Source organism: Danio rerio, chromosome 2, assembly GCF_049306965.1.
Source record: "Danio rerio strain Tuebingen ecotype United States chromosome 2, GRCz12tu, whole genome shotgun sequence".
Taxonomy (NCBI): Eukaryota; Metazoa; Chordata; class Actinopteri; order Cypriniformes; family Danionidae; genus Danio; species Danio rerio.
In genome coordinates this window covers 3,095,622-3,119,780 of record NC_133177.1, presented here as the reverse complement: position 1 = coordinate 3,119,780, position 24,159 = coordinate 3,095,622, and the positions used below count along the sequence as shown (strand labels likewise).

Genomic DNA, 24,159 nt, shown 5'->3' with positions numbered 1-24,159 from the left:
CCAGTGACCTTCTTGCTGTGAGGCAATTGTACTACCTACTGCGCCAGGGTAATATTAATATTATTATTTTTTTGTGCTGAAAAGTTCATATTGACTAAACATATTTGTGCGTATTGTGTATATTGTTTGGCTATATAAATATCTGCATGAATATAGTGTTTAAAATAGTCCAAATGTTTCACCGTCCTGTTAATTTCATTTTCTTTCTCCAATATTTCCCAAATGATGTTGAACAGATTCAGGAATTTCTCACAGTATTTCCTTTAATATTCTTTCTTCTGTAGAAAGTCTTATTTGTTTTATTTCGGCTAGAACAAAAGCAGTTTTAAAACAGTTTTAAGGTCAATATTATTAGCCCCCTTAAGCAACATTGTTTTGGATTGTCTACAGAACAAACCACTGTTGTACAATGACTTGGCTAAATATCCTAACTTGCCTAATTAAGCCTTTAAATTGCACTATATATTTATGTATATATGATACAAATTATAAGCAAATATAAATACATGTAAATATATTTCTTTGGTATTTTATGCACAGTATGTGTGTGTATTTATACATATACACACAAATATACACACGTATATATTATGTAAATACAAACTGTTATCTTGGGTGCGATCACAATAATCATTTGACAACTATAATATTTCGTCATTTTTTTGCGAGCAACATAATATTTAAATCCCTAAAATGTAATGATGATTATTTCATCAGTGTTTACATCTGCCAAAGATAATCTCACAAAACATTATTGAAACTGACATCATTGACTTTATTTTCCTTTGGCTTAGACTCTATTTCAGATGTCACCACAGCGGAATGAACCACCAACTATTCCAGCATATGCATACACTATATACGGCCGATTTAGTTAATCCAATTCCCCTATAGTGCATGTGTTTAAACACCTTGTTCAAGCTCTTGTACTCTGCAAACTGGATTACTGCAACTCTACTAGCCCGGCTTCCAGCTAACTCTATCAAGCCTCTTCAGCAGCTCCAGAACGCAGCAGCACGAGTGGTCTTCAATGAACCTAAAAGAGCACATGTCACTCCGCTGCTCATCCGTTTGCACTGGCTGCCAGTTGCTGCTCGAATCAAATTCAAAGCTTTGATGTTTGCCTACAAAGCGACTTCTGGCTTTGCTCCTTATCTGCTCTCACTTCTGCAGATGTATGTTCCCTCCAGAAACTTGCGTTCTGTGAATGAACGTCGCCTCGTGATTCCATCCCAAAGAGGGAAGAAATCACTTTCGCGAACTCTCGCGCTCAATCTGCCCAGTTGGTGGAATGAACTCCCTAACTGCATCAGAACGGCAGAGTCACTCGCTGTCTTCAAGAAACGACTAAAAACTCAACTATTTAGTCTCCACTACACTTCCTAATCTGCAATTGCCTCTCTGGATATACTAACTGTATAAAATAATAATAATAATTTACTAATACTTTCCTTCTTAGACTGTACAGACCTGAAACTTGCCTACAGCACTTATTCATTGTTGCTCTTATAGTTGTGTAAATTGCTTCCTTGTCCTCATTTGTAAGTCGCTTTGGATAAAAGCGTCTGCTAAATGACTAAATGTAAATGTAAATGTGTTTGGACTGTGGGGGAAACCGGAGCAAGCCCACACCAACATGGAGAGAACATGCAAACTCCACTTAGAAATGCCAACTGGCCTTGCCGAGGCTCAAACCAGCGACCTTCTTGCTGTGAGGCAACAGTCCTAACCACCGAGCCACCCAGAAAACTCATCTTTTACCCAAAATACCCATGTGAACATGGCCTTAGTCATAAGACTTTATTTTAAGAGCCCTTAACTACTATGTACTTACATGTAAATACAAATCCAATGTACTTACTGTGTTCATAATGTATTGCAGAACACTTCTGGTGCTCTTGAGGTGGGATGTGGGGGCAGCTTTGATGGTATTGGTGGGTTTAAGAGTGGGTTAAGGTGTCAGGGATGGTCAACAGTGTAATTATAAATGTAATTACAGCAATTACGTACAGATGTAATTACATTCAGGTATTTAATCAAGCACAAGTACACTGTATAAACATGTATTTGCACAATAAATACAACGTAACTAATTATTATTTACAGTGTAATTACATATTAGCAGGGCCAGACGGAATCTGCGGACGTTTTTTGCTATTTCTGCGGAGAATTTTGGTAAAGATCTGCGGATTTCTGCGGAATTATTTTGGGAGTATCCAGCGGAGTATCATAACTTACACTTTAATATATTAAATAAAAAGTAATAAATTACTGAATAAAAACTGAATAAATTCCGATTTACACATTTACTCAAGTAAATAAACAGAATTAATAATGCAGAAATCTGCGGAATTCTGCGGAAAATCTGCGTAATTCTGCGGAAAATCTGCGGAATTCTGCGGAAAATCTGCGGAATTCTGCGCGCGCAGATTCCGTGTAGGCCTACATATTAGGTAAGACCACTTACTATAAAGTGGGACCGACTTTTGCTTAACATCTGTAGCACTAATTAAACAGATATACAGTTTTTTTTCCAAATCAAGCTACACCTAAACAATGCAAAACTTTCACTGAACTGAAGTGTAATTTTTTGTGTGCTTTAAAAAGCACGTCTGAGAGGAAATGCGCCAATTTTAGAGCAGCTTGATAACGAAATTCCTCTAGCACAGGTCACACCATGCACATGAGGACACGCTATTCCAATACAAACAATATAGAGTAAATAAAATAGCTGGCGTGGGGGTTTGTTGTGGTTGACTCTGACGCAAGTTGTGTCTTTTGAGGTTTTTTTGTTAGTAAAGCATTTGACTGGCTCTCCACTGATAACGCCTCAAGGATCTTAAACACACCTGCTTACACACGCTTCAGGCACATTATTATGGCAGCATTGACCTTTTTATCGCATTTTAAAGCACTTGTGGATGTTGCGCACGTTGGTTTGTGGTGTCAGAAGATTAAGGGTGTAATTAATGAGTGAACTGGTGTCCGCATATATGATGGAAAATGGTACGAATTAAAAGGAACCACATGTGAGAGTCATTTTGTTTTATATAATTTGTTCAGGCTGCACGGTGGTGCAGTGGGTAGCACATTCGCCTCACAGCAAGAAGGTCACTGGTTTGAGTCTCGGCTGGGTCAGTTGGCGTTTCTGTGTGGAGTTTGCATGTTCTCCCTGTGTTCGCGTGGGTTTTCTCCTGGTGCTCCAGTTTCCCCAACAAGTCCAAAGACATGTGGTACAGGTGAATTGAATAAGTTAAATTGTCCGTTGTATATGTGTGTGAATGAGTGTGTATGGGTGTTTCCCAATGATGGGTTGCAGCTGGAAGGGTATCCGCTGTGTAAAAGCATATGCTGGATAAGTTGGCAGTTCATTCCACTGTGGCGACCCCAGATCAATAAAGAGACTAAACCAAAAAGGAAACGATTGAATGAATAGTTTGTTGGGTCACTCTTTAATTTAATGTGCAATTTAGGCTATTAACAAACCATTAAGCACAAATTTTAGCTCAATATGCTACTAATTATATATATACTAATATGCTGCTTATTTATAGTTAGTAAGGTAGCAGTTGTGTTTAGAAATTAGGGAAGTAAAATAAGACCATATTTTATGTGCTAATATATACACTCACCGGCCACTTTATTAGGTACATCTGTCCAACTGCTCCTTAAGGCAAATTTCTAATCAGCCGATCACATAGCAACAATATAGTATGGACAAAATACAAAGTCTATCATTTCATATTATGTTCTTTCATTTTTTTTATGGCGATATTTTTTCATACTTTATAGAAGTGGATATTACATTACAGGGATGAAGAATAACGTAAAATAGCAGCATCATGACAAGTGGCAGTCTTGAAAGTAGAATGTTTACATTTAGCATTTTATTTAGAAATGTTTACTAATTTTAAGTTAGACCTCTAATCGTTACTTTTTAAAACATGTTTTATATTTCATCAATATTCATTTTATATTATTTTGACATTTTTAATCACACATTTACCTTGAAGTCCTAAAGTGATGAATATACAGTTGAAGTCAGAATTATTAGCCCCCTTAGATTATTATTTTTATCTTTTTTTTTCCCAAATTATGTTTAAAAGAGCAAGGAAATTTTTACAGTATGTCTGATAATATTTGTTCTTCTGGAGAAAGTCTTATTTGTTTTATTTTGGCTAGAGTGAAAGCAGTTTTTAATTTTTAAAAAGCATTTTAAGCTCAAAATCATTAGCCCCTTTAAGCTATATTTTTTCCAATAGTCTACAGAACAAACCATCATTATACAATAACTTGCCTAATTACCCTAACCTGCCTAGTTAACCTAATTAACCTAGTTAAGCCTTTAAATGTCACTTTAAGCTGAATAAAAGTGTCTTGAAGAATATCTAGTCAAATATTATTTACTGTCATCATGACAAAGATTAAATAAATCAGCTATTAGAGATGAGTTATTTAAACTATTGTGTTTAGAAATGTGTTGAAGAAATTTTCTTTCTGTTAAACAGAAATTGTGGAAAAATAAACAGCGACTGACTTCAACTGTATATATAAATATGAATGAGTACATTTTAGATTAGATGCTACTTTAAAATGTAAGGAGGATATAGTCCTTTACAACTGGTCGATGTATTTGCAAACGAACAATTTGTACAGAAATTATACAACATCATGATAGATATCGTTTCAGTATATGAGATTACTCATCGTGATATGATATTTTAGCATATTACGTCATCTAATTAGCATATTCATTACGTTTCTTGGCCAACTATGAATAATAATACACTGACCGACGCGAATCTGAGCGTTTTGGCAGCGCTGCAGCAATATTTGTAAGAAGAAATATGATTAATAGTGAGAATGTGACATAATATCTGTTAATAAAGCCTAACTTATCAAGCTCACAGCATTGATTGAATGTGCTGCTCCTGTGGCGCTCAATGGAGAATTGCGGTGGGAGAAAAATAACAAAGACCTCACGCTCTTAAAGCTGTACCTGGAAGATTCGTTGAGACTCTGAAAGATTTGTCGATGGGATTTGTCACAAAACTTCGTCGCTAATATTGAGGTAAAGTAGTTCAGTTGGCCACAACACCGGGGAAACTCTGAAGCGACAGTTTTCCGGGTTTTGATGTCACGTGAGCGCCAATACGTCACTAAAGACACGCCCACCACAAGTGATCAGCTGTCAAGATTACTTCACGTTAGTTTTTTAATAACAACAAACTGAAAGCGACGGTTGCGTTATGATAATTAGACAGTTTTGCACAGGCTGGTGTTGCAGTATTGTGTTATTTCTTCCAAGAATAGTTAATTATCTCCAAAGGCTCAACCTTAGCTGCAGTAATAAGATTATTCTTTTGGAGTAAATCCAGTAGAGAAGATACCGAACACCGTCAACTATTATGGTGAGTTATTTTACTTCTCACTAGAATACAGTATATAGATTTAATATTTTCCTGGCTGAAATATCGTACAATGTTCATTCTTTTAAACATATTATTTTTAATAATACGTTTTATAAAGTTTATGATGACATTTTCTTAATGATTGAGTCTTTGAAGATATTTTTTTCTCTTATTTGCAGTGATGTTTTGTTCCTGTTATCTTTCTTGTATTCAATATTTTAAAAAAGGCAAAACAAAAAAGCATATATATATAAATTTATATTTATATATATATATATATATATATATATATATATATATATATATATATATATATATATATATATATATGTATGTATGTATGTATGTATGTATGTATGTATGTATGTATATATATATATATATATATATATATATATATATATATATATATATATTTATTTATTTATATATATATATATATATATATATATATATATATATATATATATAGACTAATATACTTTAACATTATAGTGTGTAAAAAGTAAATTGATTTATTTAGTGTCATCTCTGTAAGAACTAAACATGTTATTTGAGATATTTTAAAATAGCATGGTATTGAAGTTATGTTAAAATGTCAAATATTTAATGCTGGTATTAAATGTAATCTTTCATTCCCTTTTTATAGTTATTGACTGAAAATATGCAGTTTTTTTATTGAAAGTCACAAATGCCAAATAATACTTTATAATTTGTATTTTTTTAATATAATATTTGTATATAATTCTGGACCACGAAATCAGTCTAATGCATGTTGTAGAACATTTTTGTTTGTCAAAACATTGTATCAACACTGTAAGGATTTTTATTTTATTTCAAAAAGTATTAGTCTATTAAAAATAAAGTTCCAGGAAGACTTTTTTTGTAAATCTCTTACTGTAAATATATTAGATTTTTTTCTTTAGCTTAATTTTGGCCATTTAAATGCGATTTTCTCACTATTGTTTGTTCAAATGCAAAAACAGACACTGTTTTTAAAATGTCAGCGTTGTTTGCAATTGCACTCCTTAATACTCAACACAAAAAAACTAAAAATTATACCAATTTTACCAATATAAATATAAAATTTTCTAATTTCATTCATTCATTTCCTTTGCTTATTCCTATTATTCATTCACAGCGGAATGAACCGCCATCTTATCCAGCATATGTTTTACGCAACGGATGCCCTTCCAGCCTCAACCCATTATTGGGAAAACATACACACTCATTCGCACACACACTCATACACTACGGCCAATTTAGTTCATCCAATTCACCTATAGCGCATAACTCCACACCAACATGGAGAGAACATGCAAACTCCATGCAGAAATGCCAACTGGCCCGGCCGGGACTTGAACCACTGATCATCTTTGTGCTAACCACTAAGCCACCATGTCACCCTAGCTAGTTTTAATAAATCATATATATTTTTTGCAATTATATTCCTCAATTCACAACATAAAAACTTGATATTCTCTAGACTACTAAAAATTTAGTCTGTTTTTGTAATTAATGTGTCAGCAAACAACACATTAAAGTGTCTATAAAACTGTTAGTAATAATTTTAGTTGAATATATTAACCAATAGTTGACATTTCAGGGTTTGGTACGTGTATTATTTTCATAAAGTGCATATATTAGCTGACGTATTTACAGGTTAATGAATACATATTTAATTGCCCATATTTATAACCATTCATTCATTTATTCATTCAGTTTCTTTTCGGCTTAGTCCCTTTATTAATCAGGGGTCACCACAGCGGAATGAACCACCAATTTATCCAGCATATGTTTTACGCAGCGGATGCCCTTCTAGCTGCAACCCATCACTGGGAAACACCCATACACTCTCATTCTCACACACACCGGACAATTTAGCTTACCCAATTCACCTATAACACGTGTTTGGACTGTGGGGGAAACCGGACCACCCGAAGGAAACCTATGTAAAAACTTGGAGAACATGCAAACTCCACACAGAAATGTCACCTGGCCCAGCCGGGACTCGAACCAGCGACCTTCTTGCTGTTAGGGTGACAGTGCTTACCACTGAGCCACCGTGCCACGCACAAAAATACTTTAAGTGATTATAATGTATATCTAACTCATGAAATTATTGGAGAACACTGCCGTGAGTTACAAAGTGCTAAATAAAAACCAGGAATACGAGTAACAACATGCCACTCTGGGCCTTCTGTGCTAATTCTGGAAAGGTCATCTTATCCTAAGGATCCAATTTAAGTTTCATTTAAAAATAAATGCCGTGTCATTCACGGCTCGAACTGAAAGACAGTAATCGAGGTCTGTGCGATACTGAAGAAAAATGTGGAATAGCTTGATAAATCATACAATATTTTAAAGGAAACTTTATATAACTGCGAAATTAAACAATTTTAACCCTAAAATCGAGAGGGGTCTGGCTGCAGACCTGGTGCAGTGCAATCTGGGCTGCATCCAATGCTTTTTAATGGGCTCACCTAACCCCACCCCTAACACTACCCGTCACAGTGACGTCACTAGCTCCATTTGAGTGCATTGTGTCTGACATTGCATCGCTGAGTGATGCAGTCTCATCTTGCATCATAAAGGCTGTATCCAGATACTATTGCTAAAATCTGCCAACACTTTTTTCTACTGGGGTCAATTTGACCCCAGCAATTTAAAAGCTCCAGAATATGATTTATTTTGCCAAAAGGTTAGTGTCAGGTAATTGATGTCTTTGTTGACTACTTAACAACACTGAAATACACCCCTCCCCTACTCTCTCGATATCAAAGTTCTCGTGAGAATTAGGATTCCCTCTACCCCCATGTCATGTGCACTGTCAGTGGTTCTCACAATACTACAGGTATGGTTGTGTTTTATTATTTTTTTATTATACTTAACTTTTAACATTTTAGTGCATATTACAAAAGCATGTTAGGGACCTCAATATCACCCAAAACAAATATGTGTACATTTTTTATACTTCTTATTTTTTATACAGCTAAAAGACCCAGGGGTCAAATTGACCCCAAACAACACTGATGTGATAAAATGTGTACAGGGCATTGGAAAAGTAATATCATGTTAATTTTATGTTTACCAATTTTCCCCATTATATTAGGAATTTTATCATTCATTCATTTATTTTCTTGTCGGCTTAGTCGCTTTATTATTCCGGGGTCACCCCAGCGGAATGAACCGCCAACTTATCCAGCAAGTTTTTACGCAGCGGATGCCCTTCCAGCTGCAACCCATCTCTGGGAAACATCTCATACACTACGGACAATTTAGCCTACCCAATTCACCTGTATCGCATGTCTTTGGAATGTGGGGGAAATCGGAGCACCCAGAGGAAACCCACGCGAACGCAAGGAGAACCTGCAAACTCTACACAGAAATGCCAACTGAGCCGAGGCTCAAACCAGCGACCTTCTTGCTGTGAGGCGACAGCACTACCTACTGCACCACTGCTTTGCCCAGGAATTTTATCTGAAGCAAAAAAAAAAAAAAAACTTTGTCAATTATCTATGTTTAACATTTAATGGGGTCAAATTGACCCCAAAAATAATAGGAGGGTTAAAAAAAATAAACAGACATCTTTTACTTACTAAAAAGTTTCACCTGTTTCATTTCAGTAATAAAAATATTTAATTACAACTGCTAATGTCAAATATGTCTATAAATATATATTTAAAAAAATCATATAGTCATACAGTGGGGGAAATAAGTATTGAACACGTCACCATTTTTCTCAGAAAACATATTTCTAAAGGTGAAGTTGACTTGAAATTTTCCCAGGATGTTGATAGCAACCAAAGAAATCTATATGCAAAGAAAAAAAAATCAAATTAGTTTACAAATGAAGTTCTGTGTAATAAAATGAAATGACGGAAGGGAAAAGTAATGAAGAAAGGAAGGTGTAGAAAGGCAGTGAAAGCCCAGACAGCAGCTGAAATCTCTCAGTAGTTCTTCAGCAACCCTCTGCCTTTCCTCAGTGTAAATGAAGATCAGCTGCTTCAGTCCAACATCTACATTAGCAGATGAAGATGAAATTAGGGAGGACATTTCAGCAAGACAATTATCCAAAACACAGCCAAGGAGACTCTCAAATGCTTTCAGGGAAAGAAAATCAAGCTGTAGAATGGCCCAGCCAATCACCTGACTCGAATCCAATAGAGAATACTTTGACACTCTGTTGAATTATGTGAAAAACTCACAGCTGAGCAACGCATCTGACTTCATTTTCCATATGAGAGGCGTCTTTAAGCTGCCAACACCAAAACAAGCTTTAATATAAAGTTTTAGATACATTTCAGTAGTTCATTGCTTTCTCCTTCTGTCATTTCATTCTTTTTACACATCACAAACTTTTCAGATTTATTTGTTTTGTTTTATGTTTACGTTTGTATTGTTTGGGTTTTTACCAAAATCTGCTTCAGTTCCATGTCAATAGCTCCTTTAGAAATATTATTCACAGGAAAAAACATGACAACCGTGGTCAATACTTATTTTTCCCGCTGTATAGGTCAATTTCTTCATCATCAGAAAGGACAGACTTTCCATTGACGTGTGGTTTGTTTGGATTAAATATTTGACTGAGATACAATATATGATCAAGATGCATGAAAATCTGGAATCTGAAGGCTAATAAAAATCTAAATAATGAGAAAACACTCTTAAAAAGTCCAAATTATGCAATTTAGCAATGCTTACTACTATATAAAAATTGAGTTTTGATACATTTACAGTAGAAAATATAGAAAATGTCTTCATAAAACATGATCTTTAATTAATATATATATATATTTTTTGGAATAAAAGATCAAAATCTATGTATTTTTGTCTATATTACAACAGATATACAGTGAAAATATACAGTGAAAGTGTTATTTTTTTTCTATGTCTTTTTAAAATATTTCCCAAATGATGTTTAAAATTTTTGAAATTTTCACAGTATTTCCTATCATATTTTTTTTTCTTATTTGTTTTATTTCGGCAAGGATAAAATCAGATTTTCATTTTTAAAAAGCATTTTAAGGTCGTCATTATTAGCCCCCTTAAGCAATATTTGTTTTCGATCGTCTACAGAACAAACCATCATCATAAAATGGCCTACTCAATTACCTGATCCTAACCTAATTAACCAATTTAAGCCTTTAAATGTAATTTTAAGCTAAATACTGTTATCTTGAAAAATATCTAGTCAAATATTATGTGCTGTCATCATGGCAAAGATAAAAATAAACCAGTTATTATAAAAGAGTTATTAAAACTATTATGTTGAGAAATCTGCTCTCCGATAAACAGAAATTGGTGAAAGAAATATACCGGAGGGCTAATAACTCAGACTTCAACTGTATACCCATGCAACATAAGACTGCTTTTGTGTTCCAGGGTCACAAATATGCATGTATTTTTTGTTTCAGGATGAAGAGAGTCCTCCCTCCCTGACTGACATTAGCTTGATGTGGATCTGCCATAATGTGGAGGAGCTTTGCGTTGCGCAAGAGAACGGCTCACTAAAGTTTCACCACTGCCCTGTGTTTCCTCAAGAGTTGGCTGATCAGCTGCTGCACAAAATGGCTAGTGAGGGTATGTTGATGTTCACTACCATATAAACTGTTTTTTCATGTAATGTGTTAAAAAAAATCTGACAGCAAAAAGGTTGCTGGTTCGAGTCCCAGCTGGGCCAGTTGGCATTTCTGTGTGGATGTTGTTCTCCCTGTGTTGGCGTGGGCTTCCTCCGGGTGCTCCTGTTTCCCCCACAGTCAAATCCATGGGCTATAGGGGAATTGATTATCTAAATTGGCCGTAGTGTTTGAGTGTATGTGATTGTGAGAGTGTTTGGATGTTTCCCAGTATAGGGTTGCAGCCAGAAGGACATCTGCTGTGTAAAACATATGCTGAAATAGTTGGTGGTTCATTCTGCTGTGGCAACCCCTGATAAATAAGGCACTAAGTTGAAGGAGAATGAATGAATGATGCTCAAAAGGCTGGCAGCAGGGTCTATATTCTGTTAAATTACAGAAAATTAGCATTTAACAAAAACTTTAAGCAAAAATTACAGTTTATTACTGTTGATTTGCATTTAAACTGTGGAAAAATGATCAATTTCTGTGAAGTTTCACATAAAAGCGTTTAACTTTTTGATTAATCACCATAAATTTAAGGTTTTAATCGGTTATTTTGTAAAATAAGTCCAGCCCTTCTCAAGAAGTTGAGTTCCAGAGTCCGAGCTGTGCCTGGAGGTGAGCCCAACTATCTCTAGATGGTTCCATTCCACCTCCCGCACAAGCTCCATCTCCAGGTTGGAGGAAAGTCTTTACCCCAGGTGGAGGAGTTCAAGTATCTTGGGGTTTTGATCACGAGTGAGGGAAGGATGCAACATGAGATTGACAGGCTGATCAATGCAGTGGCAGTAATGCGGTCGATGTACCGGTCCGTTGTGGTAAAGAAGGAGCTGAACCGAAAGGCAAAGCTCTCAAATTACCGGTCAGTCTTCGTTCCTACTCTCACCTATGCTCATGAGCTTTGGGTCATGACCGAAAGGACAAGATCTCTGATACAAGCGGCCGAATTGAGTTTCCTTCGCAGGGTAGCAGGACGCACTCTTATAGACAGGGTGAGGAGCTCTGTCACCCGGGAGGAGTTCGGAGTAGATCCGCTGCTCCTCCACATCGAGAGAAGTCAGCTGAGGTGGCTCGGGCATCTATTTCGGATACCTCCTGGACACCTAAGGAGGTGTTCCAGGCATGTCACACCAGGAGGAGGCCTTGGGGAAGACCCAGGACAGGCTGGAGGGACTATGTCTCTTGGCTGGCCTGGGAACGCCTCAGGATCCCCCCAGAGGAGTTGGAGGAAGTGTCTGGGGAGAGGAAAGTCTGGGGTTCTCTCCTGAGACTGCTGCCCCCACGACCCAGCCTCGGATAAGCTGATGAAAATGAATGAATAAATTCTAAAAAAAATTTGTTTACAGTAATTTACTTTTAAAGTACAGTTTTTCCATGTGCAATAACTAAAAATGTACATGATTAATCCTTATTTTTACAAAAAAAAAAAAAAACTATAACCAATCTATTAATAAAAGGTGTTTAAAAGGTATTTTATGTCTATTAAAGGGCACCTATGGATAAAAATCTACTTTTAAAGCTGTTTGGACAGACATGTGTGTACATATAGTGTATAGACTGTCATTCTGGGGTGAAATAAACACACCCAGTCCTTTTTAACAAATTTAACAACAAAAAAACGGTGGACCAATTGGAGCGGTTTTCAGATCGACCGCAACTTTACGTAGGAGTGTGGTCCTCCCGCCCACCAATATTGATTGACAGCTGCGCGCATTAACATGTCTCTGTAGTAACTCATATAATTATATCAACAAGACAGGACGAGCGCAAAGCAACCGGGAATAAAAGGTCTGTTCAGTTTGCTAGGATCATCAGTCATCATCAAACGTGAACAAGAGTGAGTCTTACAAGTTTAACATGTTTTAAAACAGAGCATGTGTGTAATGAAGTACAGCCATTCACTTCAGATTTACTTCATCAGCACAGCTGCGTGTCTCTCTCTCTCTCTGTCTCTCTCTTTGTGTGCGTGTGTGTGTGTGTGTGTGTGTGTCTGTGACCTTTTCCCGGCTATAATACAGACACTTCAAACAGCTATAATAAATACTCTGATGGGTGTTTTGAGCTGAAACTTTACAGACACATTCTGGGGACACAAAAGACTTATAATAAATATGAAAAGAGGGGTAATCTATGTGCCCTTAAACTACTACTTTCATTTTTGATGAATAAAATATGTATTTTAATATTGACCTTAAAAATCTTTAAAGAAAAATTAAAAACTGCTTTTATTCTAGCCGAAATAAATCAAATAAGACTTTCTCCAGAAGAAAAAATATTATCAGACATACTGTGAAAAATTCCTGAATCTGTTAAACATCATTTGGGAAATATTTGCAAAAGAAATTCTGACTTCTGCTTAATCCATCCAACATAATCCTTGTTTTGTTCTCCAGGATCAGCTTAACAATCACAATATATTGAATTGTTGAATTTCGACATCATATTGTGACCTGTGTTCTCTCTCAGGAGTCCTCAATGACAGAACCGTGGGAATTTTCCAGCATCTGGAGCATCTGCGTTTGCGGCGAGCGCACATCCAGTCCTCGCACATCTCAGCGGAGGCTTTCAGACTGGCTCTCTGCATCCACAAGCTTCAAGAGCTGGATATTTCCCATACACAAACCAACATCGCCATCTCTGAAGTCCTCCACAGTCTCACCTCCAGCAAACTCTGCAGACAGAGCCTCCAAACACTGCTGATGGACGGCTTGCGTGTTTACGGAGACACAAATGAGAACGTCAGCTTTAGCATGCTCCGCGGCTTAAAAAAGCTCTCTCTAGCCGGGACGGACCTAAACGACAGCTCTTTGGAGGACATCTGTACTCTTCCTATGCTGGAAAACTTGGATATCTCCAGCACAAACATCACAGATCTGACACCTTTACTGAATTGCCAGTCACAGCTGAAGTCTCTAACACTCCACGGCCTTCAGAAATTAGAGATGAACGCCTCCAGAGTTAATTTAGTGCTCTCCAAGCTGGAGCTTCTGAGGCATTTGGATATCTCGAATGATAAGCTGTTAACGGATGTTGATCATTTGGTGCAGCAGCTCTTGGAGCAGCCGGGGATCCTTCTGAATCTTGTGTCTCTGGATGTTTCGGGATGGAGAGGTGTGAGCGATGCTGCCATACGCGCATTTGTGGAACATCGGCCAGGGATGAGGTTTATTGGACTGCTGGCCACAGGAGCGGGAGGCTCCGAGATGCTGCGCGGAGATGGAAATCTGAAGGTGAGTCTTTGTTGGAGCTCGCCAATAATATCTGGATGCAGCCTTGATGATGCAAGCTGAGAGTGCATTTCAAGGCATTCAGTGGAGCTAGTGACATCACTGTAAATGGGTTAGGGGTGGGCTTTGAAAAGCATTGCAGATTGCAACTGCACCAGGTCTGCATCCAGACTCTCGTACTCACAGCGATTTGTAGGTTCAAAGGAGTCATCTTAATGAATGGAGGAAATATTCCCAGACCTTTTGACATACAAGGCACTGTTTTAAGCATCTAAGTGAATGTTCAAATGCAAATGGTCAAATTAAACCAATCAAAGTCTCATCTCCCATTCCCATTAGGGCCTGTTTACAGCTGGTCATGCATTTTTTTGGATCGGATAGCTGTCTGATTTCTGAACACGTTTCCATTTACACTTGACCACATGAATGCTTCTCCGCTAAACGGATATGATGCCGGATATAAGTCTTGAGCTAAATAGGTTACATCAACTAAAGCGTTAGATACACCACATTTTATTTAATAATGATGATAAAAATAATCATCATCATCATAATCATCATTATCATCATCATCATCATCATAATAATAATAATAATAATCATCATCATAATCATAATCATAATAATCGTAATAATAATAATAATCATAATAATCATAATCATAATCATAATGATCGTAATAATAATAATAATAATCATCATCATCATCATAATCATCATTATCATCATCATCATCATAATAATAATAATAATAATCGTAATCATAATAATCGTAATAATAATAATAATCATAATAATCATAATCATAATCATAATAATCGTAATAATAATAATAATCATCATCATCATAATCATCATTATCATCATCATCATAATAATAATAATAATAATCATAATCATAATAATCGTAATAATAATCATAATAATAATAATCATAATCATAATAATCGTAATAATAATAATAATAATCATCCATCATCATCATCATCATCATCATCATCATCATCATCATCATAATAATCATAATCATAATCATAATAATCGTAATAATAATAATAATAATCATCCATCATCATCATCATCATCATAATAATCATAATCATAATATTCGTAATAATAATAATAATAATAATAGTAATAATAATAATAATAATAATAATAATATTAATAATAATAATAATAATAATCATCATCATCATATTAATAATAATAATAATAATCATCATCATCATAATCATAATCATCATCATAATCATAATAATAATAATCATCGTCATCATCATCATCATTGTAATCATAATAATAATCATAATAATAATAATAATCATCATCATAATAATAATAATAATAATAATAATAATAATAATAATAATAATAATAATCATAATAATAATACTTTTTATGGACAGGATTTTAAAGTGCAGCCTTGGGCTGGAGGGGGTCCAGTTCGAGGACCACAGAATTTCATCTCTGGTATTCGCAGACGATGTTGTTCTGTTAGCTTCATCAAACATGGGCCTTCAGCATACAAGGCTCTATTTTAAGGATGTAAGTGGATGGTCAAATGCGCAGGTGCACTTAGCGCATGTCTGAATCCACTTTTGCTATTTTAAGGACGGGAAACATAGTCGCCGCACTCAGCTCATGGTTTAAAAGGGTTGTCCTTATTCTTTTAATGAGCTATGGGTGTGTTTTGGGAGGAACCTTCATTAAACCAATCAGAGTCTCATCTCGCATTCTCTTTAGGGCTTGTTTACACCTGGGGCCTGTTTTAGTATAGGTTCAATCAACTCAGAGTTTAAACCTGAACTCTGAGTTGATTTACCGATACATCAAAAACTCTGAGTTTTCGGTTTTAGAATTGCTGATCTGAGTTGGGTCAATTAATTCAATTCAATTCAATTCAATTCAGCTTTATTTGTATAGCACTTTTACAATGTAGATTGTGTCAAAGCAGCTTTACATAAATGGTCATAGTAAATTGGAACAGTATAGTTAAGTTTTTTAGTGTTTAAGTTCAGTTCAGTTTAGCTCAGTTCAGTGTGGTTTACCAATCCTAAACCATGCAATCTAGAGGCGACAGCGGAGAGGGAAAAAAACGTAATCAATTGGCGAAAATAAAGAAAAAAAACCTTGCGAGAAACCAAACTCAGTTGTGCACGATCATTTTAATTTCTCCGCTGGCCAAACGTCTTGTGCAGAGCTGCAGTCTCAGCGACGAAAGCTGGAAGCTATACCTCAGCGAAGACTCGTCTCTCCCTGGAGCGTCACAGGAATCTCAAGCTCTCCACTCCCCCATGATCACTACAGCAGCTGCTCAGGATACGGCCTGATCCAGGATAGGAAACCTTGGGATCATCACGTCGCTGGTCTTCGATCGAATTAGAGACTCTGCATAGTCTGAGAACCTCGGGATGAGTATCCCCAAGTGGAAATGGAGAATAAAGAGAATAATTAGTGTAGCTGCTGTTCATAGTGTATATAGACTAGATGCAGAAACCTGCTAAGTGATGAACTGAGTGTAAGCTTTACTAAACAGATCGGTCTTTAATCTAGTTTTGAACTGGGAGAGTGTGTCTGAGCCTCGGACATTATCAGGAAGGCTATTCCAGAGTTTAGGAGCCATAACCGAGAAGGCTCGACCTCCTTTACTTGACTTTGCTATTCTAGGTATTACCAGAAGCCCTGAGTTTTGAGGTCTTCAAGAGCGAGTTGCAGGCACGTGCACACATAGGGCTCAACCTGTGCAGTGCACATGCCCTTTTTAGTCTTGGATATAAAGTGCCCTTCCAAAGTGATCTGAAGTCGACAACACCCATGAGGTGCCTACTTGCAGACAATGCTGACACTGAATGCTGGTGTTTGAAGCCATGAGATGTGGAGAACAGTTGCTCTTGACACTCTTCAGACACTCTGGAGGTCATTAATAATATAGTAAAAGTAATGCTGAAATGGTTAAGGCGTTTTAGAATGACCACAACAACATTTAAGATGTGTTACAGTGTGCTCAGCCTGCTGGTTTGTCCATTCACACACATTTTCATCATCATATGATCTCTTAAAACAAACCTCTTTTTAATGCACATACTGGAATTTGTAAAAGTGTTTCCATCGTAGTCCATGCGCTTTTTATCGAATAAAAGTTTATCCTACTCAGTTATGTGCATGTTTTATTATGCATATTTTTAAAAGTTATGTGCATCATGATGTTTCCTTCAAACGTTTTCATGCATATCTCCAAAATGAGCATTAAAATCAATCCAGGCTCCTGAAAACGTAGTCCAGCGGACGTTTCTGGAGGCCGCAAAATACGTCCCAGGAGGTCTGTATTTGTGCAGTTTTTGTTTTCGCGAATCCACGAGAGGCCGCTGTGTGCACTTTTTTGTATCTCGAATGTCTCTCGCGAGTGCCGTTCGCGCCCGCGCTGTTCTCGCATCAACCCACCAGAGGCCGCTGTCTGACTGACCGAATGATTGACTGCGCGACCGACCGGCCAATCGGCTGACCCGCCCTCATCCTTCCCTGAACCCAACCAGTTTCACCGATTGACCCGCCCGCCCGCTCACTTCCCTAAAACCGAGCAACAATTTAGAAAACCCGTCTAGAAAAAGAAAAACCCTCGTCTGTCTTTTTTTTTTTTTTTGACCACGTTTTCGGATTTCACCACGTTCTCACCCTGTTATGAACTCGTTCGCTTTATTTTTTGGATTCTGTTTTTGTCTTACCTGGTTTCTGGAACCGCTTTTCCCCGGACTCGAACCCGGACGCCTTTGTCAACTGCTCCTCTTCACATCTGAAGTCCACCGACGCACACGATGAGCTGACCAGACAAACTGACTGCAACGGGAAAGCCCTCCACACGGAGGTAAGCAGTCAGCCGGCAAGCCCGAAAGGGAACGGCATCACACCGTCCCGTAGCGTTCGCTTAAAAAAAATTAAATGCAGCCATACGTACCTCCCGGGATGTATTTCGCGGTCTCCAGAAACGTCCGCTGGACTACGTTTTCAGAATGAGCCTGGGTTGATTAAAATAGGTGGGTGGAAACGTAAGGCTAAGGCGAGAAATACCACTTCATCTTTAAATAAGGGAAGGAGACTAAACAGAAACTCAGAAATTAGAGAATAAAACTTGCTCCTGACCAGGTTAGGTTCACAGAGTAAGTTACCATGGTAACTGACTCTGAGTTAAAGTGACCTCTCTTTCAGAAACAGGCTTGACTTACCCTGCTTTCTCCAGTTTAACAAACCTGCCATTTTGAAACGGAAAGCCCAGAGTTTCTCTCATTTCAGGGTTAAAATAAGAGTTTTCACTTATGAACCGCTAACTATTCTACCATAGGTTTTACACAGCGGATGCCCTTCCGGCCACAACCCAGTACTGGGAAACACCCATACACTCTCACAATCACGTACTGATTCTAAAAACTTTTTTATTTTAATCTCACAAGACCTTTTAGGTGGAATCAAGTGTTATTATTTGGGGTCAAACCAGGGGCGCAAAAAGGAGGCAGCAGTATATGCAGCGCATGGGGGCGCCACACATGGGGGGCGCCATTGTGCCAAAACAATTTTTTTTAATTATCCTTATTAAAAGTTTAAATGAATAAAAATAAATAAATGCGTTTTGTTAAAAAAAATATATATATATTGCATTTTGTACTATAATATTGTATTTTATTAATTTATTTTTACTATGAGTTGCGTTAGTTGGCCCACACGTTTTAACTCAAAATCATTTAACACAATAACATGCAGTCACTCAGCCAAGTGTAAAGCGTTCATTTACAGTAGATGTAAATGTTTAGATTTTTTTTTTCCAAATAAACTTGTTGTTTATTTATTGTTATTTATTATTGATTAATTAATTTGCCAAAAGAGAGATCAAAAATTATGTTTATGTAAGTACAGACCTCAAAATATTTCAGATAACAGAAAATAATATTTGGATTAGAAATTCCCCTTTATACATTTTATTTACTTGATTATAATGATTCTTAACTCTGTTAAAACTGACACATGAACAAAGAGTCAGAATATTCCTTTTTTTTTTTTTTTTTGGAACTGAGATGTTTATTAATCCTAATATTAAGATCTATTTTTTCCCATATATGTGTTTTATACATTTATTATGTATCATAATGATACATCAGGTCTTTTGGTAACGTTTTTTGCTCAGAACTATTTCAATTTAGTTACAAAAAAAAACATTTTGTCAGAACTCGCATGCCCCTCAGTAAATGTGTTGTTGCGCCTCTGGGTCAAACCCACCTGCTGTGGGTTTTATATCCTGAATATAGCACTTCTATATCTGCAGGTGGCTGGAGAGGCTAATTTGCAGCAACTGTGTGAAGCCTTGAGGAGATACAGCGAGCGGGAGAGTTTCATACGGGAGACTCTTGCTCATCTTTACAGTCACACCAGTGAATTAGAAGAACCTCAGCCAAACATTTTAAAGGTATTTACCAGTTTATTTAACAGTTTGTTTTATTATTATTATCTGTGTTTGCGCAATCCCTAATCAGTTAAGCTATAAAAGTCACTTTAAGCTGAATACTAGTATCTAGAGAAATATCTAGTCAAATATTATGTGCTGTCATCATGGCAAAGATAAAATAATCAGCTATTAGAGATGAGTTATTAAAACTATTATGAATAATGTGTTAATCTAATTTCTGTTAAACAGAAATTAAGGAAAAATGTAGAGGGGTGCTAATAATTCTGACTTCAGCTGTATATGTGACTGTGCTGCAGCTGGTTTTAGCAGGGATGCGACGGCACACAGATTCTCTCCATGTTCAGCTCGTGGCCTCTGCATGTGTGTTTAACCTGACGGTTCAGGAGCTGGTGCTGGGGATGCCACTACACCTGCTGGGAACTGTGGTAAAACAGCTACTTATAGCCATGAAGAACTTCCCAAAACACGAGCAGGTATGTTTGCTTGTTTGTTTGTTTGTTTGTTTGTTAGTTCTTTGTTTGTTTGTTTGTTTGTTTGTTCTTTGTTTGTTTGTTTGTTTGTTTGTTCTTTGTTTGTTTGTTTGTTCTTTGTTTGTTTGTTTGTTTGTTCCTTGTTTGTTTGTTTGTTTGTTTGTTCTTTGTTTGTTTGTTCTTTGTTTGTTTGTTTGTTTGTTTGTTTGTTTGTTTGTTTGTTTGTTTGTTTGTTTGTTTGTTTGTTTGTTTGTTTGTTTGTTTGTGTTTAACACCATGCCAGCTTCTAGGGCGAGATATATTCTATATTCTATATATTTTTATGGCGATAAAAAGTATAACAGTTACATATTAAAGTTGGTGTTAACTGGAAGTAGCTGAGAGTTTTATTTCAATATGTTGATGTACTTCCAACTGATACGGAATATTGAGTTGGAGGCGGGGCTTTCTTTTGTGCATCATTCCCTCATAACAAACTCCCTCCTCACCCTAACCCTAACGGTAAGGGAGGGTATAAATATGCAGTTGCTATGGAAGCCGTCATGTTGACATCGAATAGAATATATTACTTAATGTACATTATTATTATTATTATTATTATTATTATTATTAATAATATTATTATTTTAAATTATTATGTTTTATATTATTGTTATTATTGTTATTAATATTTTATTATTATTATTTTATTGTTGTTATTGTTATTATTATATTATTGTTATTTATTATTGTTATTATTATTTATTATTATTTATTATTATTATTATGTATTCATTTTATTATTATTTTTACTATTATTATTATTTTATTATTGTTATTATTAGTATTGTATTATTATTATTTTAAATTATTATGTTTTTTATATTCTTTTTATTATTATTAATATTACTTTTATTATCATTATTACTATTACTATTATTTTATTATTGTTATTATTATTATTATTATTATTATATTATTGTTATTTGTTATTGTTATTATTTATTATTATTATTATTATTATTATTTTATTATTATTATTATGATTATTATTATTTTATTTAATATTAGTAGTATTATATTATTATTATTATTTTAAATTATTATGTTTTTTATATTATTCTTTTTATTATTACTATTACTTTTATTACTGTTATTATTAATAATATTTTATTTATTATTATTATTATTATTTATTACAATTACTATTATTATTATTTTATTATTGTTATTATTAGTGTTATATTATTATTAATATTGTTATTATTATTATTATTTTATTATTAGTAGTAGTATTATTATTTTATTATTATTAATTGATTGAATGTGCAGAAATCACCCAGCCCTATTTTCACTTAAATATGTCCTATATGACCTAGAAATTTTTTTTTTTTTTTTGTAAGCTTAAGCCTTTATGTTTTTTCTTTCTTTCCTTTTAGTTGCAGAAGAATTGCCTGCTCACCCTTTGCAGTGATCATATCTTACAGGTCGTCCCGTTTGACAGGTCAGTCCATTGACATTTGTTTAAGGGCTTGTTTAAATGTACAATATATTATTAGCGCGACTTAACATAGTCTTGACCCCTGCTCTCTGATAGATACGAAGCGGCTAAGCTGATAATGATGTTGCTGGGGAATCACGAAGATCAGACGGTGCAGAGAATGGTGGTGGCTGTGGTGTCCATACTGGTGTCTAAGGTAATCAGCCGGCCTGTGGGTTCCAGAAGTATAAACACATTTTGTGAATTGACCTTATTGTTGACGTATGATCAGGCGCAGTCATTGGAAACTTTTTGGCTCGAGTCTTACAGTCTCATTCACTTCCATTGATTTCTAGATGTTAAAAACAGCTCGTTCGTTCGGCTCACTCCCTTTATTAATCTAGGGTCGCCACAGCGGAATGAACCGCCAGCTTATCCAGCATATGCTTTACACAGCGGATGCCCTTCCAGCTGCAACCCAACACTGGGAAACATCCATACACACTTATACACTATGGTCAATTTTAGCTTACCCAATTCACCTGTACATGTCTTGTCTGACTTGTGGGGGAAACCGGAGCACCCGGAGAAAACCCACATGAAGACTAGGAGAACATGCAAACTCCACACAGAAAGTCAACTGACCTACCTGGGGCTTGAACCATCGACTTTCTTGCTGTGAGACGATTGTGCTACCCGCTGCGCCACCGTGACGCCAACAAACAGATATTTCTTATTATATTATTCTCTTTTTCATGTATAGTCATGCACACACTTGTTTGTTGAGCAAGTAGTTTGACTGTTTTCTCCTGTTTATTATTCCTGGTCATTTCTCACGTAGGTGAATCAGAAGTTCTAAAACAATCGCAAAAGCGAGCGCACATCCACATTAAAGAATAAGGTCAACACACTGTAAACAATGCTGGGTTCCACACAGTTTCTTCATGTTGTCTTAACACAAATCAATTAAGTTAACTTAATCGTCTTTCCAAATTTATTTGGATTCAACATTAAACAGTTCGGTTACTCTGTACACTGTAAAAAGTGAAAACTTAAACAAATTACCTTTACTTGTTACAATTAAATGAATTAAGTTTGACAAACTTAATTTATAACAGTTTTCAGTAATAAATTATATTTGTTATTTTAGGTGTAACATGCTTTAGTAATTTATTTATGGCAAGTATACGTGTTACTATCAATAATGAGCAATACTTGTATTTGCCACAAAATATAAAGAATTATTTTTATATTAACATGGAAAGGGAATTATTTGTACTGTAATAAAAGTATTTTTACTATTATTATGATTATATTAACAATGTTGAGTTGAATGATTTGTACTGTACTGTATGTACTGTTCCATTCTTGTTTTCTTAAATAAATTACTAAAACTTTACTAATTACTAATTAATTACTAAAAGAACTAAATTATTAATTACTGAAAACTGTCATAAATTAAGTTTGTCAAACTTAATTCATTTACTGTAACAAGTCGAAGTAATTAAGGTTTTCATTTTTTAAAGTATTAAAAAAATCTAATTTTATACTAAATATTTATTTTTTAAATTCCAAAAATTAATTGTCATTTTAAATTATATTCAAAACTCAGTAAAAAGACAAACACTCGCTGCGTCCGAAACCGCATACTTCCATACTATATAGTACGCTAAAATCAGTATGCGAGCCGAGTAGTATGTCCGAATTCATAGAATTCGAAAATTAGTATGCGAGAAGTACCCGGATGACTTACTACTTCCGGCGAGATTCAGGAGTGCGCATCCCATGCATGCTGCGCTATCCCATGATGCCCCGTGAGCGAATTCATGAATGGGAGTAAAGCGACGCAATTGACGCAGGTGGGTCACGTGACCATGACAAAATGGCGAATGTTGTACGTCCGAATTCCATTCATACTTTTCACATTCATACTGTATAGAACGGACTTTTCTAACGGCCGAGTAGTTTGTTTAAATTCAAATGCAGAACCAACTGAGTAGTAGGCGGTTTCGGACGCAGCCAATCTCTCTAAATTAACAAGTTTGACTTTCATTTTATGTACTTTATCATTAAAGACAAATTACTGACATTTTTGTTTTTTTTATACAGGAAATTACTGTATTATTTATACAGTATTTTTTCTGTTATTTAAAATTATATTAAAAACTCCGTACCGCTTGACTGTTGAAACTCCGTAACCGTTAGACTGTTATTTTATGTATTATATAATTTATGACAAAGTACAGCAATTTGACTGTTTTACACAATAAAATTAAAGTATTATATAATGTAATTACTTGTGCACCTTGCTATATTAAGGTTTATGACAATGATAATGACATTTGTATTTATTCTTGTAATTTTTAAGTAAACTCTTATTTGTTTTACTTTTACATGCATTTGTATATTTAATTTTTTCTTGTATTTTTACATTTAAACACTGTTAAAAAAATCAAACAAAAATGTCTTTGTTGAAATAACAATCTACAGATATTTTCATTAAAATGTTTACAAAG

General features: G+C 35.4%; 2 protein-coding genes across 12 annotated transcripts in view; one reads left to right on the top strand and one right to left on the bottom strand.

Moving 5' to 3' along the window:
• pik3r3a (phosphoinositide-3-kinase, regulatory subunit 3a (gamma)) overlaps positions 1-5,108 on the bottom strand; it is a 31,236-nt gene extending 26,128 nt beyond the window's left edge. Inside the window, exon 1 of the mRNA NM_001291329.1 lies at positions 5,000-5,108. The gene's annotated coding sequence lies outside the window, so the exon portion shown is untranslated. The remainder of the gene's footprint in view (positions 1-4,999) is intronic.
• An 82-nt stretch (positions 5,109-5,190) lies between these two features.
• zyg11l (zyg-11 family member, cell cycle regulator, like) overlaps positions 5,191-24,159 on the top strand; it is a 29,975-nt gene continuing 11,006 nt past the window's right edge. For all 11 annotated transcript variants that reach the window (XR_012390179.1, XR_012390189.1, XR_012390185.1 and 8 more), the window contains exons 1-7: positions 5,191-5,411; positions 10,829-10,994; positions 13,499-14,262; positions 19,574-19,714; positions 20,011-20,187; positions 21,603-21,667; positions 21,761-21,860. Coding sequence is in view for 4 of the 11 variants with exons in the window: in XM_073922486.1 (XP_073778587.1) it covers positions 5,409-5,411; positions 10,829-10,994; positions 13,499-14,262; positions 19,574-19,714; positions 20,011-20,187; positions 21,603-21,667; positions 21,761-21,860 (1,416 nt within the window). In the remaining 7 variants the exon portion in view is untranslated. The remainder of the gene's footprint in view (positions 5,412-10,828; positions 10,995-13,498; positions 14,263-19,573; positions 19,715-20,010; positions 20,188-21,602; positions 21,668-21,760; positions 21,861-24,159) is intronic.